At 31.3% G+C, this 16,851-nt stretch overlaps 1 protein-coding gene and 1 pseudogene across 1 annotated transcript; one reads left to right on the top strand and one right to left on the bottom strand.

The window, feature by feature from the left end:
- Positions 1-2,815: 2,815 nt before the first annotated feature.
- LOC143614993 (small ribosomal subunit protein uS13z/uS13y/uS13x-like) lies at positions 2,816-4,710 on the bottom strand. The gene is made up of 4 exons (XM_077088264.1): positions 4,610-4,710; positions 4,380-4,540; positions 3,205-3,393; positions 2,816-3,083 (listed from the first exon to the last, which is right to left on the bottom strand). The coding sequence occupies exons 1-4, from the start codon at positions 4,610-4,612 to the stop codon at positions 2,978-2,980; spliced, it is 459 nt and encodes a 152-aa protein (XP_076944379.1). The 5' UTR covers positions 4,613-4,710; the 3' UTR covers positions 2,816-2,977.
- Positions 4,711-12,140: 7,430 nt separating this feature from the next.
- On the top strand, positions 12,141-13,572 carry LOC143615000 (uncharacterized; annotated as a pseudogene).
- The last annotated feature ends 3,279 nt before the right edge of the window (positions 13,573-16,851 follow it).

Genomic DNA, 16,851 nt, shown 5'->3' with positions numbered 1-16,851 from the left:
GTTTTGCAATATTGAAACAAATAACACTTCTTAAATATGATGGTACGTAAAGTCATTTTCAGTCCTTTGTAAATTGCAATCAGTGATGAAATGGAGCAACATTAGTTAATTATTATGTTATTTTTCTTTGAATGATCTAATTATAACAATATAACTATTATATTTGTTAAATGTAAAATAAGTGTTAACATTTAGCATTTTAAGCCAATTAAAAAACTGTGTATAGTATTGTTTAAACCATAACATACCTTAAGGCTTAATGTTATTAGTTTTTTTTAACAAATATTGAATAATTTGTAATAAGATAACAAATCCCTAGCCTCTAATTTTATTACTTTAATCATAAGATAATACCATTCATAAGATGTTTAAACCCCCTAAGAAAATTTAACAATAAACAACAATTCAACGGAAAATCAAAAACCAACTCTTCATCTATTTCATTTTTGTAATAAGAATATTATACCAACTTATAACTTGGATTATTTCAAACAATGGGTATACTTACCTAGATGAACTTGTCTGACACTATTACAGCTAACTTCATTAAAGTGGTGTTAAGGTATGAATGCATGACCTGATATGAAATGTGTAAGCTTTAAATGAATTTGGGAGTTTGGCCGAATCCAACTACACACTTAGCTATATGGTTGGCCTCAGGGTAACTAGACGGCTAATAGGTTCACGAGCTAATTTGTATATTTATTTAAAATTTAGAACAAAATTCTGCAATACATATCTCTAAATTTAATGTTAAAAAATAAATACGCAATAGATATGTAGTTTGAGAGCATCCATGTTGTCAGCACTTGAGTTTATTTGTGTAAATTAATAATTTTAGAACTAAATGTGTGAACGGAGGATTAAATGAGTCGTGTCAACCTACGAATAGAGTCGTGTTCAGATACATTTGCTTAACATGATTTCCATGTTCGTGTGGGATTCAAATCACTAACCTTACTTATAATAAGAACATAACACCTCTATATTTTTGTGATAAAATAAAATATTGTTTTCTAATCCTTCATGTTTAATTAGTGTGTGTGTTAGTTAATTTGGAAGTACTACTTAACATGAAAAGGATTAAAAAGATGGTGACAATTTTAATGTCGTATTTTGGGACAATAATTGAATTTGTATAGGTGTTTGTCCCTACTTTACTATAAGCTTACAAAAGTACAATTCTATAATAATATAAGCTGTTCCCTTCTTCTATTGGGGCAGTTCAATTTTGAGTTCCCAATTTTGGCCTTTTTACAACTAAACCCTAATTATTTAACGTCAAACAAAAAAAATCATGTGTTTATTTACAATATTTAACGTTATTTTTCCGCTTTATTCTTCTCGATCAAATAGATAACTTTTTTTAAAGATGAAGACAAACATATATAATGTATACACAAAGAGATTATGCTAAATATATAATTAGTTTGAAGTATAGAATTGCAAGAACTTTATCGTTCGTACATAGTGCTTGGTGCATAGAGTGAAAAGTGGATAAAAGATGAAACAAGTTGTTACATAATATTTTATATGTCACGTTTAAAGCAAATGATACAAATAAAATGGATCACTATAACCGTATAACGTATTTGTCTTTTGCTTCAACCATGGTATATATTATTATATAGTCATCTACCTCACCATCTTCTAATTGCCATTATATATGCCAAACACAAGTGTTGATTCGCTTTTCTTGTTACTCTATATAAGATTGGTTATGTATTAATCACATCCACGTATATATAAAAGCTTGTTATGAATTATTTGAAGGGTTCGAGTTGGCAAATATAAAACAAATAATAGGTACTTCTTATATTGGCTGGTATTTTTAAATCCAGATAATTTTTTGGATTAAGAAATGAGAACTCCCACAAACAAATGTGAGAATCTTTGATTTTGTTTTGTTAACTCCAGTTTTTAAATTTCTATGACTTGTCTTTTACAACAATAAATTTGTTTTTTATGGTTGCAACTTGTGCTCTACAGTTTTAGAATCCATGGTTTTGGATCTTATAATCGATGCCATGTTGCTTTTGTTTTTGTTAGTATATTATAATTGACTGTTCAAGAACTTGAACAAAGAAACTATCCACGATCATTTTAGTTTTAGTATATATATCAATTATATTTTGACTATAAATCATGTATTAAATATGCTTAGTAAGAAACAAAAACCAGCTAGTTAGACTTAAAAAAATAATTACAAAACAAACTCTTAGAGCATTACCAGAACCGTTCCCCATCCTCATATCTATAATTCTATATTATGCTAAAAAGCACTATTTATCTCCTTAACTTGTCCACCATCCTCATTTTTATAATTACATTAAAAAACATTATATTTCTTTTCTTTTCACGTATCTTTTAAGTGTCATAGTTTAAAAAACAAAAAGTTTAAGATAGATTGAAGTACTTTTTATTTCTTAAATATTATTATACGTGTTTAAAGATAAACTTGAAAATTGGCTAATACATTTAGAAATTGAACACTTGTAATGACACAAATATAAATGAAATATGGACATTTTTAATAAAACGAAGTAAGTAATCTTTTTATACCATTATTATTATAATTTTTATTTTCTTTTATCACATTCAATTACAACAAATATTAAAAAAATAAATGAAAGCAAACCAGCTTTCCAAAAAATTACAAGACTAAGGGAAACTCTGTGATTTAAATATCAACTACAAATTTGTATTTTTCATTTAGCACAACAAATTTTACCAACTAAAATTAAATATTATATAACTAAAAATGTTTTTATGTTATGTAAAATTTTATATTACTTAATAATCCACCTTTTAGTAATAAGACTTAACAAGACAAAATAACATTACCACTTAATCAGAAAGCATATGAAGCATCTAACACAAACTCTTGTTAAAGAACTCTAGAAACTCATCCAAAAACATAGCATAACAAACGTTCTAGATATGACAAAAACAAAAACTTTACAAAACCGAAACAAGCTTATCGCTTCTTGGACACACCAACCGTCTTACCACGACGACCAGTGGTCTTAGTGTGTTGTCCACGGACTCGCAGACCCCAGTAATGTCGAAGACCTCGGTGGTTCCTGTCAATCATTTAAATTTAAATTTATTATGTGGTTCTTTGCAATAAAAAAGAAATCAAAATCAAAGGTAATGTGTAACTTCTAGTTATTGAATAATAAAATAGAAGAAAATAATATGAACCTGATTTTCTTCAATCTTTCAAGATCATCCCTAAGTTTCATGTCGAGAGCGTTAGATGTGACTTGAGAGTATTTTCCATCCTTGTAATCCTTCTTTCTGTTAAGAAACCAATCTGGGATTTTAAACTGTCGGGGATTAGCAACGATTGTCATCAGATTATCAATCTCAGCACTAGAAAGTTCTCCCGCCCTGAAAATTCAAATTTGCAAGAAGAATTAAACACATGTAAAATTACTAGATAAGTAACCACCATAAAAAACAAAGAATAAATTAAAACCTCCAATGGCATTAGTTTCATTAAAATTCTAACTAAAATGCCTATCATATATTGCTTTAAAACTGTAAAATACTGGTTAGCCTAACTTTTAATATGAAAATAAAAATAATTGCATGAATTTTGATTTTTATAAAATGTATATTCAAATGTTTCTTGTAAACTAACTTCAAATTTCATAATGATTCTATGTCATGTACATAAAGGCTTTCTAACCTATATAAACATCTCTGTAACATTAAAAATTATATCCCAACTAAATCATACTACAAAACTTCGTCCACTCATAGGGGGACAAACAAGCCAAGCTGCTCGCAAGCTACTCAATATTGAAATAAATAATAAGCTCAAAGCCAAGCTTTTCCAAGCATGAGCCACAAATAAAGCTCGTTTAGATATTAAGTCCAAGCTCAAGCCTTGTGTGTTTTAAAACTTTACCTATTTTAGACTTCTATGTTTTACCTTTGCAAGCTCGAGCCAAGTTTTGAATAATTTAAATTACTACATGAGCTCGAGTCAAGTTTTGGCTAGATTCAATTACTACATGAACTTGAGTTGAGCTTAGAATTGTCTAAGATTCTCTTTAAAAACGTACATAAATTAATTAATGAATTATAAACGAGGCTCGAAACAACTACTCACAAACCAAGCTCAAACTTTACAACAAGAGCTTGAAACGAGCCAAGCTCAAGCTCATGTAAGTCAACTCGAGCCAAGACGAGGTCAGCTCTGCTCAGTTACACCTAAATTTAAATTACCAAAGTGACATCAAGCCCTATAATTTCTAACCTTACAACTCCCAAAACCTTAATACAAATGCATAAATTAACCAACAATTAAACTAATCAAAATTTGAAAAACTTAAATATAAAACAGATCAATTAAAAGAACCTAAAGCTACCTCTTGTTCATATCAAAGTCAGCCTTCTTGCAAACAATATTCGCGAACCTACGACCAATACCCTTAATTGAAGTCATGGCAAACATGATCTTCTGCTTCCCATCAACGTTGGTGTTCTGCACACGAAGAATATGCTGAAAGTCTTCATTTGCTACCAGACTCTGCAAACCCAGATCAAATTAGAACACCAATCTAATATTAATATTACAGAACACACTAACACGAATTACCATGGCGGCTGTTTGAGCTTGTTCTTGCTTTTGTTCTTGTTCAAGCGGCTGATGTTACGAAATGCTTGAAATCGATGGCAAACTCTAGATCAGTTGGGATCTGGTGGGTTATATAGTGTTTGAATTTAGTGATGAATGGGCTTGTTGAATTAGAAGGCATGGATATGGATGGATTTCACAATTGGGCCTTTCGATCCAGAATATTGTAAGCAGTTTCTTTAAGTGACTGCAAATCGGTTAGTGGGCCCAAACTAGTCTGCTCTATAACCTGGTTTATAAGCAGTGTTGGAAAAGTCTTGACTAGGTGGCGATTAGTCATAATAAATTCAAACCGAATTGATTCAAACCGAATTGATTTGATAGGTTCAAACATTCTTCCTCATAAACAATGTTGTAAAACTAGGTTATGGACTGGCATAAGAACCGTCGGTCTGAGTTGGGTTGGTTTGAAAACCGGTTTGGGTCAAACATGTTTAGGTTTGGAATTGGTGTGGTTCAGGAACCGGTATATTGGTTTTGATATCGTTTTTTTTCTCTCTCTAATTAAGTAGATCGGTATACGAATCTTCACACTAGTGAGTTCAATTATTCGGTTGTTTGGTTCATCCTATTGGTGTGGTTCATGAATTGGTTTACCGGTTTTTGCTATTAACTAATTGATCCAGATCATCTTCAATTATCCGGTTGTTTGGTACATCCTGTTGAAAGTTGTTCAAAAAAAATTTGATATTAGATTTGAAATTTTGTGATTAATTGGAAAAGAAAAAAAATGATAGAAATGACATTAATGGAATAGTTCATATTTGTTGACTTTATCTTTTCATATGCAATATACATATCAATTCCCTCATCATTTTAAAACATCCATAACTTTTTCATACAATAAATTTTTTTTAAACAATCACCATAAAAACAAACGTTTTTTTATCTTAAATACGAGTAACATATTGTTGTAAAAAAAATAGTGGATTTTTATACATTGTGTTATTGGTTGGTCATTGTGTTTTTTAATTGAGTTTTCTACATTATGTTATAGGTTATGGTCATTGTGTTTTTCAATAAGTACTCACATTAAAGATAAAATTCTAATCAAAACATATGTCGTTGTGTCTTTTATTTGTCATTGTGTCTTTATACTCATCATTTTGTCTATTGTTCGCCATTGTGTTTTTTATACTCATCATTGTGTTTTAGTCACACCATCTCATGGTGTAACATCCCCAAAATTTTGATCCAAATTTGACAACTTAAGAAAGTTGAGGGATCAAAAATAATCTCAAGATAAGTAATGAGAAAATATTAAATAAGGAATTATGAGAAAAATAAGGAAATAAAAATACTTCCTAAGTTAAAGTTTACTTACATGAAAGAAATTTCATCCCACATTGAAAGATGTAAGAAAGTGAAAGCATTCCACTAAGGTATAAATAAGAAAGATGGAATCCATCCCACATGGAAAGTTGTAAAGAAATGGAAGCTCTTTATAAGAAAGAGATTTTCTATAGTAATATTCTTTTATAAATATCATGCACCAAGTGGTCCTAGCGGAGGGTGCATAGCACCCGACGCGCTCGGGCGAGGGCGATGGCGACAACGAATGGCGTTGGGCGCAATGTGGCGCTTTGATGGCGCACTTGGCACTTCGCACGCTCGCATCGCCGCGAGCCGACCATAAGTGACAAGCTACAAAAGACAAGGGACTGAAAATGAAAAATAATATTCAGGGACCATCGCGGTACGCGATGTCCGTCCTCACGCGATGAGTCCAAGAGGACGGACATCGCGTACCGCGATGGGCCGTGATGACTCATGGACACGTGTCACACTCTGGTGACACGTGGCAAGACGTGTCAGGCCACATGGGACACGTGGCAAGACGTGTCAGGCCACGTGGCGACACGTGGCGTAACCTCAGAAATGTAGGCGTCGCGCTACGCGCCGGAGTCAGGGAATAGTCCCATCGCGTACCGCGATGGGACCCAAAATCAGCTATAAATAGGAGGGGGTCGGCTCATTCCCTCACACCCACAACCACTCTCTCTCTAGAAATCACTCTCTCTACATCGTTTTGCGTGCCGAGTATTGTTTGGCGTGCCGAACCTCGGAATACGTGCCAACTACCCGACGTTTCCTCGAAGTGCGTGCCACCCAAATAACCCGACATTCTGTCTCGAAGTACGTGCACGACTCGGCGACACCTACACACTGCCTCGATTTGCGTGCCAAGAAGAGTTAATCAAGAACGTCTCGATAAACGTGCATAGAGTAGAAGTGCTACCCGTACAAACTTAGGAATATCTAACTCCGAATACCCGTGCGAGGTAAGGGGTTCTGCCTAAGTTATTATATTATTATTATAAATGGCTTAGACCATAGTCGGAAGTATAGCCGAACCTTGATTATGATTAAGAGTTATATAACTTTTCTTAAGCGAAAGTTATAGTTAAAATAGTATTTCTTTATTATTAAGAAATATAATATTCAAATAATATAGTTTGATCAATGTTTCTTCTTGAATAAGAAACTCAGTATAGACGTTTCTTCCTGAAGAAGAAATGTAGCCTATAATTAGTAAATAAAGAAAGGGACTAAAGGTCCAAATGTTTTGAATAAACAAATGTTTTTATCAAGGTTAAGGCTATACAAAACGGACTAAAGGTCTGAAGCTAGATCGCTGATCTAGTTATTTATACAAAGGTTATTCTCGTACTATAGGTCCGAGGTAACAAAACAAGAAGAGGAAATCAGAAAACAGGAATCAGTATCAGAAACTGGTTATAAACAGAAAATGTGAATACGCCCCAAACCTTTTATAATGAGTCTGAATGTTTGCATAGGATTTACGAATCCTTAAAAACTTTGTGTACAATAATAAGAAACGGACACTCTGATTAAGAGTATACATGTGTCTGGATCCAAACATACATGGTGACTCGGCATTTCCCCGAGGCTATGCATATCATCAACATGCCTTTGAAGGTCTACGGGACTGTTCAGAGAAATGATATTGTGTATATAATTAATTGTACATGGTACCTAGGGTAATTTGATCCCAATTCAGTTGGGCGCCTAATGAGTAGTCACAAATGTATTATTGTTGGTTTCACGAAGGTATTGAAAAGAGATTTTAGAGTCAGCGTTATTCAACGGATTTGTGTTGACGTATTTTTCCACCCATGTGACATGGAAACAAGAAAGGTTAGAACATACAAGCAAGAAGGAATAGAAGATTGGAGTTATAGTTATTAGATGCTATGTGATGGCTCGGATATTTTATTTCAAAATATTACAAAGAGTTATGTTTTCTAAAGAAATGTATTTGAAACATTGAATGGGTATTATAACCAGAGAGTTTAATAAGTTTTCAAGATAATAATATTTTATTAAAGACTTCCGCTAAAATAAAACCCGCAACTCTGATGTATTTACAAAACAGGTACCAACTTGTGGTCACACGCCTAGGCTCTAAGTCGGGGTGTGACACATGGAAAACCCTTTTCGCTCCTCTTGGCCTTATCTCTCTTTAGGGTTATTTTAGTGATAGGTTCTATAGGAACTGGACGATCTTATTTGGTCAAATACCTAGCGAAAAACTCCTATCTTTCTTTCATTACGGTATTTCTGAACAAGTTCCTGGATAAAAAGTTTCAAGGTTTTGATGATATTGATGCTAGTGATGATATTGATGCTAGTGACGATATCCTTGATATGGAGCCGGAACTTCTGACTATGAATATGATGCCTGAAGATGAAGACCTACTTTATATTACCCTTCATTTCGAATTTTGTATTATGTTCAGGTCATTGTGTATTATGTATTTACCATTGTGTTTTAGTTTCACGTCATTATGTAATATGTATTTACTATTATGTTTTATCTTTCAGATTATTATGTAATATGTATTCATCATTGTGTTTTATGTATATATTAAAGTTGTTATTTTATTATTATGTTTACATATTATGATTGCACAACGGTGTTATTTCACTATTACAAATTTTAAATTCCATCACTTTATTAAAACACACACATAACGATTTGCATAAAGACACAATGATAAATGGAGAGACACCATGACAAGTAGAAAGACACAGTAACATTTTCTTTATAAAACAAAGTCGTACTCATATTAAAGATAAAAAAACTTTGTTATTAGGTTGAAACTTTAAAAAAAATGACGTACGAAAAAGTTATAGAGGTTTTATATTATGGGAGAATTAAAATGTGCATTGCAAATTACTAGAGAAAGTACGTGTTTTTTCCCTTCATGTCTTTTCTCATTTGGTTCCTACTTGACACATAACAATCAATTATAACTGCTTACCCTTCTCATATATATATATATATATATATATATATATATAGGGGATTGTTCAAGAGAGAATTGGTTTTATTGCAAGAAGTAAATTATAACCATTGATTATGTTTGATATATGGTCTACAATTAACATGGCAATGTTGTAATTTTTAGTTTGCTCATTTTAATAGTTTATAAGATAAAAGGGTATTTTTGTATTTTCCTTGTTAATATTTATTCATAACCCAACTGTACATCTAATTAATTTTGGCTATAAAATATCGACGTGATTTCGTGGGTTATTTCCTTCTTCTTTTTTTATCTTTGTTTCCTTTTTCTGTTTGTGTAAACAACCAACGTTGACTTTTAAGACTTTGGATTATTCTTGAGCTAAAGTAATTTTACCGATTCAAAATATACCTACACAAATTTGTTTAAGAATTATTATATGCATATTGATAGATAGTTTTTTTGATACACATATAGTTATGATTATACATTTACTATGTGTAGGCATTTGTTAATTTAGTTCTTTAAATATTTATAAACTATTAAAAGTTTGTGTAAATATATATTAATTTGGTTTAGCTTAAGTGTGTGTCTGTTTTACTAATTTTTGTGTAGGTTGTTAAAAGTTATTTTTGTGTAGGTTATTTCGAACATATATGGATTTGGTTCTCAAAATAAGTATAGTTGTGTAGGTTGTTAAAAATTTGTGTAGGTATCTGTATAAATTATGTAGGTTGTTAGAAGTTTGTGTAGGTATATATTAATTTTATTCTCAAAATACGTATAAGTTGTTAGAAATTTGTGTAGGTGTATTTTGGTTGTGTAGAGATATGATGTTTAATGGTTGTGTAGGGATACATTTATTGTGTAGGGACATGTTAATATGAGTATATGTTGTACATTTTACAATCTTTTAGCTACATACAAGATGATGATTAGAAACAATTATTCTGTAGGTTGATTCAGTGTGCGTGTATTTTTTTATTAATTGAAATGCGATTTTTTTTTGTATTTTCATGTATTATCTTTTGTGTGTAAATGTGTGTATTTAGTTTTTGTTACCATTTAATTAAAAAAACAAAATTGATTTGATCCTTTATTTTAAATTTATTTAAATATATATTAGACATCGTCCAACGAAAAAGAAAAACCAAAACCAACTGGAAGTTGGGAAAAATGATTTAGGTTGATAAGTATTAAATAAACAAATAGAATAAAATAAACAAATCCATAAAAAAAATGTGATTTGTAAATCTTATAAAATTTAATAGTTACCAAATAAAGCAAATGAAAATTTTACTAAGTTACCCCACTAATTAATTAAATGAAAAATAAAAAAGAAAACTTGTGATTGGTTGAAGCCATTTATTTCATTTTCTTGCAATAATTTGATTTCTTTCTTGAACTTAAACCTATATATATATATATATATATATATATATATATATATATATATATATAACACTTTGTAGTATAACTCAATCCATCATATCATAAAATATCATGTCATAATAAATCTTTAATGTATATCATAACCTATCATATCATATTAGGCTAGTGTAGTAGGGCTACAATGTGGGCGATAAGAGGCGACAAGGGCGAGAACACCGCCCCCTGGGCGATAAGGGGCGGGGCGACACAAACATGCCGCCTGCTTGTGTTATGGTGATGATGACGTGGCAATCTATTATTGGTGGGAGGGACGATAAGGGGCGGGGCGACACAAACATTTCGCCTAAGGAATGTTATTCATTTCATATATAACATTTTTTATTACTTAGTAAAATGTGATTCTTATTTCATACCTTCTAAAATGGAATGGAGAATTAACAAAAATATTATTATTGTTGTTGTTGATGTTGTTACTCCTATAGTTATTATTATTATTTTTTTACTTTATCATCGTCATTATTATTTTATTAAAATATAACTATATTAAATTATAATTGTTATTATATTTTTATTATTATATCACATTAAGTTATTATCGTTTATTAATTGACAAAAAAAGTATTATGTTTGAAGACTTTACTATTTAATAATAAAATAATAATAAAGTGATGATTCATTTCATTCCTACGCAATAACCAAACAAGATAATAGAGTAGTAAAGATTCATTTCATTTCCATATCTATTACATTCCTTTGTTCATTTCATTCTTTCGTTCATTCCATTACTTCACATCAAACAGGCACATCATATGTTCATGTTGGATAGTATTGTATAATACCTTAGCATACCATATTGTAATTATACCGTTTTGTATATTGATCAATTATACCATATAACATAGGGATGAGCTCAAAACTGAAAATACCGATCTCGAAAATTGCAAATTCGTGGTACCGGTACTGAAATATTGGTTTCGGTACCGGTACAAGGATGGTACCGGTACCGAAGGTAAAATTCGAGAAATACCGGTACCGTACTGATCCCGAAACTCAAACATTTGGTACCTATTCAGTACCAACGGTACCGATTTCAATACCGGTACCGATTTTGCTCATCCCTAATATAATATCATATGATATGATATCAAATAACACCATTTCATATCACATATAACATATCATATGATGTCATAACATATTATATCATAGCATTTTTATAATATCTTTACCTCATATGTGTTTTATTATATTATCAAAAATTTTGGAAGGATTAACATAAGTTAAATGATCATATCTTTATTTATAAAGTACGAATATAAAATGTAAATATGTGAATTTAATGGAAAAATAAGTGTTAAAAATAAGCATCTAAGGATTATTTTAGCGTGTAATAAAAAATAAGACTTAAATATTGTCATAGCCCCGGCCTATTGTTTGACCAAACTTTTTCTTTCTATCCATTAGTTGCAATTTGTCTTTTACTTAGCATCTATGATTTCAACTTTCTTCTCGGTTAAAGTCACGTCTCTAAGGCTTTATGTAGTGGACGTGGGTTAGGGGCGAAATGGGGCGACGAAGAGCGCAAACACCCCCCCGGTCGATATGTGGGCGATTTGGGGCGGGGGCGGGGTTTAATTGTCGCCGGAGAGAATTGAAAAATAATAATATAATAATAATGTTACCGTTTGGGGGGGGGGTAACGGCTAATAAAAAAATAATATAAAAAATTAATATAAATATCAAACCAATTAAACCATTTTCACCATATCATACACAAACCCAAACATAAAAATACCAATCATTTTTATCATTTTCATACTTCTTCAAACTCAATGAGTTCCCCGGATTCCAAGAATTTTGCCGAGATTTGGGATCAATTAATCAACGAGAGTCGAAGAATTTATCAGATTCATCGACAAGTGGCGGAAGAGCATTTAGAGGTCACGAACGCGGTTCGGGTCGTCGCCAATAACATGGTGCCCCGCTCTGCTCCGTCTACGGCACCACGTAGACAATCATATATCCTTCGGGATCGTAAGCAAGCGAACACTCGTTTGATGAAGGACTACTTCAACGACACACCTACATATAACGACGTTATGTTTCGACGTCGTTTTCGGATGTCCAAGCGTTTATTTTTGTGCATCGTTGGAGATATGGAACGGGAGTATGAGTATTTTCAATAGAAACCCGACGCAAGAGGATATTTAGGATTCTCCGCCATCCAAAAGTGTACTTCGGCTCTACGCATCCTCGCATACGACAACACGACCGATATCAATGACGAGTATATAAAGATGGCTGAGAAAACAACGAGAGATGCGTTGGAGAATTTTTGCATCGGTAAAATTTAAATTGTTTGTGTTAACTATTGTTTTTAATATAAATATTTTTTAATAATTTATTTGTATAGGGATAATACAATTATACTCTCGTCGTTATCTGAGGATTCCTACTTCAAACGACCCGACTCGCATATATGATGTACACGAAAGCAAACATTCTTTTCCAGGCATGATCGGGAGTATAAATTGCACGTATTGGTAGTGGTCCAACTGTCCAACCGCATGGCGAGGTCAATACACTCGTGGTGACCTTGGAGTGCCAACGGTTACTCTTCAAGCCATTTGTTCACACGACCTCTGGATTTGGTCAGCCTACTTCGGCTCAGTCGGGTCCAACAACGACATAAACGTTCTCAACGCGTCGCCTGTGTTAGAGTATTACATCAGCCGTAGCATACCGGTCTTACCGTTTTATGCCAACGATACCTTCTATCGTCACGGATACTATTTGGGAGATGGGATATATCCAGAGTACTCGATCATCGTCAAGATGTTTCAAGACCCTATCGAAGAAAAAAGAGATTATTTTAAGAAGAAGCAAGAGTCCGCGAGAAAGGATATCGAGAGGTGTTTCGGGGTTCTAAAAAAACGTTGGCACTATGTGAAAAACCCTTGTCGTGTATGGACGTTGGCAATAATGAGCGATGCTATGTATACGTGTATCATATTGCATAATATGATTTTAGAAGACGAGGGAAAAGCAATATGTCAACACTATATACCAGGAAGCGTTCCATAACAGTTCCCTGAACCAACCCAAGACCAACAAACGTATAACATTCACCAGCTCACGTCAAGTGATATACATAATCAACTGAAGGCGGATTTGGTTCAACACGTGTGGGATAATCGTCCCGTTGAGGACGGAGAGGAGGACGAAGACGAGAACGGGGACGAAGACGAAGATGAAGACGAATAAATTAGTTTTTTTTATTTGTATTTTTATATGTATTTTGTTGTGGTGTGTTTTTTTATTATAATTTATTTTTATTATTGGTGTGTATTTTTTTTAGTTTTATGATTTTTTTTGTATTTATTTTTTAATTTTAATACATTTTTGTTTAATTATTTAAACAAATTGGTTTTTAATTAACTAGTTTAACTATAAAAAGAAAATAATAAAAAAAGATATTGTGAGCCCAACTTGTAGCCCCTACACCATTACACTTCAAAAACAAATTCTCACTCCTTGCTGACTGGGTGCCACGTGTCACAATTCGCCTTCATTTGTAGCCCCTCCACTACGCATAGCCTAATATTATTAACTCTTTTTGTAAATGTCACGACATTTATTTTTACATATATAGACTAATTATGTAACTTAATTATAATTAATTAAATATATAGTTAGAGGAATATTTGTGTAATTTACTCAAAATAACAAATAAGTGATAGAGATATATAACTAGGTAATAAACATGTATAATTTGAAGTATATCATTGCCATATACATAAACATTTAAAAATAATAAGAGAGTAGATGGGAATATAAAATGCTAATGCTTTACAATTAATGAATAGTTTAGACTAGATAGATGGACATATACTAAATGAAACGAATGATTAATAGATAGATATCAAACTAGATAAAGCAAAATCAAGGGGTTAAAATGAAAAATATAGCATCGACGTTTTATTATAAATAAGCCCTACTTCTCCATTATCAAATGCATCAAGAGCGGCGCATCTCCCATCATATAACCCTAATTCTCATATTCATCAAGAGTGGCGCATCTGCCGCTATAAAACCCTAATTCTCATTTAGTTCTTATCATATGGATTGCTTCGTTAACTATGCTGATCGTTGGGATTCAATTGTAAGTATTCTTAATCATATTTTGTATAATCTAATCATCTATATTCTTTTTAATTTATTGTTTCGATTTATGATGCAGGGGACTGAAGAACACATGCCAATTATTGATAACATGTTGATTGTTTATAGAGTTTGGTATGTATATAAACTTTGAACATCTTATTAAATATTTACCAAATTTATTCGATTTTATCTTAATTTCTCATACAAACTATCGAATGCACACACTATTATCATCGATATCGGTATCCGTTACCATTTTTTCAAAGTTATCGCTATTGATCATCATCGTCTCTTTATATATATACAATGTACGTGATCGTTATATATGGATGTTCATCGGATCGGATAACTAATTATTCAGTTTATTCGGTTCGGGTTATTTGGATTTGAAAATTTTTGGACCCTATCCGAAATCTGAATTAGGAATATTCCTATCCGATCTGAATCTATCTTAATTCAATTCGAATCGGATTCAGATTATATCCGAATAATCTGAAATAAACCTAAAAACATTTCCTAATTTTTTGTTCATAATATTAATAGTTTATAATCACAATAAACATAAAAATCGGAAAATATGAATTACTCTTAACACAAATTTAAATTTCGAACTTCAATTAATAGTCTAATAAATATAACAAACCGGAAAATATCACTAAAAACTTGTTTTTTATCCGGTTTGAAAACAAACCAAGCACGAGCAAAGCCTCGATCGGTTCATTTTTGCTTGAATTATTTTTTATTTATTATACATATATATATATGTGTGTGTGTGTGCGTGTAAAATTAAAGTAAGTTTTAAAATTTTGAAATTTTCTTCTATTATATTGACTTTAAAGTTTAATTTTAAACTCTAGTTGCCCGCTTTATATATGTTTTCTTGTTAACTTTGACTTTTAGACATTTTAAGGTTGAAAGTCTTGAATTAATTATATTTTTTTACTTTTAAAAAATTAAAATTAAAAACTTAGTATGAAATCAAGCCGCTCGGTTTCAAACAAAACCAAGTTCAAGCATAAAATTATCGCTCGTTTCTTAAAATTCAGTCCGTTCGGTTCAGCCCGGTTCGTGAACAGCCTTACCCAATGCACACACTAATATAGTAGATGTCTGCTAGACTGTTACCATTTTTTAAATCCATAACTATTGATCATCATCGTCTCTTTATATATATGGCATGTCAAAATTTAGGCGACTTGATTATTTAGGCTTCTTTACTGCTATATTGGAAATGGATGAAAAATTTATTACGGTTCCATCCATAAGGTAACTTCAATTAAGCTTATTCATATACATTTGTTACACAAGCCGTTATTTGGTAGCATACCCTCTCACGTATTTTTATGTATTCGCAAAAATGACTGATTTTGGCACTGGTACTAAGCATAGGCGTCAGTGGATGTGTCGTCGCCTTATAGGTTCAATCGAAACAATATGTTCATGTATTGTTTAGTTATTTTTATTAGGTGTAAAGTGTGATTTTCGTCATTGTTGGTTGTTCATGTTGTGGTTTTAATGATTTCACTGTTAAGAAAACATGTAAGCCAAAAGAAAAAAAAAGTGTTGCCAAACGTACCACCCGTCCCATTTTTACTAAGCACACCCTCTCAATTAATTTTCACATTTATATAATTCAAACCTTTTTTGATTTTTTTTGTCATTTTTTTATTTTTTTTATTATCATTATTATTGTCTTCAAACACATTTTTTAAAAATTAAGAATATTTTTTACTATTTTTTTGTATTGTTAAAGCAATTTTTTTTAAATGACAAAAACCATTTTTTTCTTAATTAAAATGAACATTTTTATAATTTAAAAATACATTTTTTTCTATAATTATTTTCATCGTTTAAAGAGTGTTTTTTAATAACTTTTGGAGAAACAAATTTCTTAATGTTTGTTAATATATAAAAAAATAGTGTATTTACGTAATAAACTGCACAAATTTTGTACTATAAAATTAAAAAATATTAGGCGGAGTAATATATCAAATAAATTTGTTAAAAAAAATTGAATATCTAGGGAAGGAGATATGACAAGTAGAAGAGAGAGATACGTTTAATCTGACAAAAAAAACATTTAATTGTGAGATATGGAATAATTATATCAGAGTGGATTAAGTTATTATCTTAAATTAAACAAGTAGACTTAGTAGTTTTTTTTTCAAACTCAGTCATCAAATAATAGAGATTTAATGGATGTAGTTCATGTTAATTTAAATACATGCATTTTAGTAAAGTTGTTAAAGTTATGATATATAATAGTTATAATATAATTGTTAATAATAAATGAAAATACAATATTGTTTCAAAACATAACAAAAATATTGAAGAATGGTTTTTGCCATTAATCCTACTTTGATAAGGTGATAATTTTGT

This window comes from Bidens hawaiensis, unplaced genomic scaffold (assembly GCF_021521415.1).
Source record: "Bidens hawaiensis isolate Kalapana, Puna unplaced genomic scaffold, B.hawaiensis_p1.1 tig00041658_1, whole genome shotgun sequence".
In the NCBI taxonomy this organism is placed as follows: domain Eukaryota; kingdom Viridiplantae; phylum Streptophyta; class Magnoliopsida; order Asterales; family Asteraceae; genus Bidens; species Bidens hawaiensis.
The sequence above is the reverse complement of the archived record's forward strand: the minus strand, read 5'-3'. Positions and strand labels throughout refer to the sequence as shown.

Bases quoted from the DNA above. Each gene is read 5' to 3' on its own strand.
- LOC143614993 (XM_077088264.1), bottom strand. The intron at 3,394-4,379 runs GTAGCTTTAGGT...TTGAATTTTCAG, and splicing joins GACTTTGATATGAACAAGAG to GGCGGGAGAACTTTCTAGTG. The intron at 3,084-3,204 runs GTTCATATTATT...AATGATTGACAG, and splicing joins GAAAGATTGAAGAAAATCAG to GAACCACCGAGGTCTTCGAC.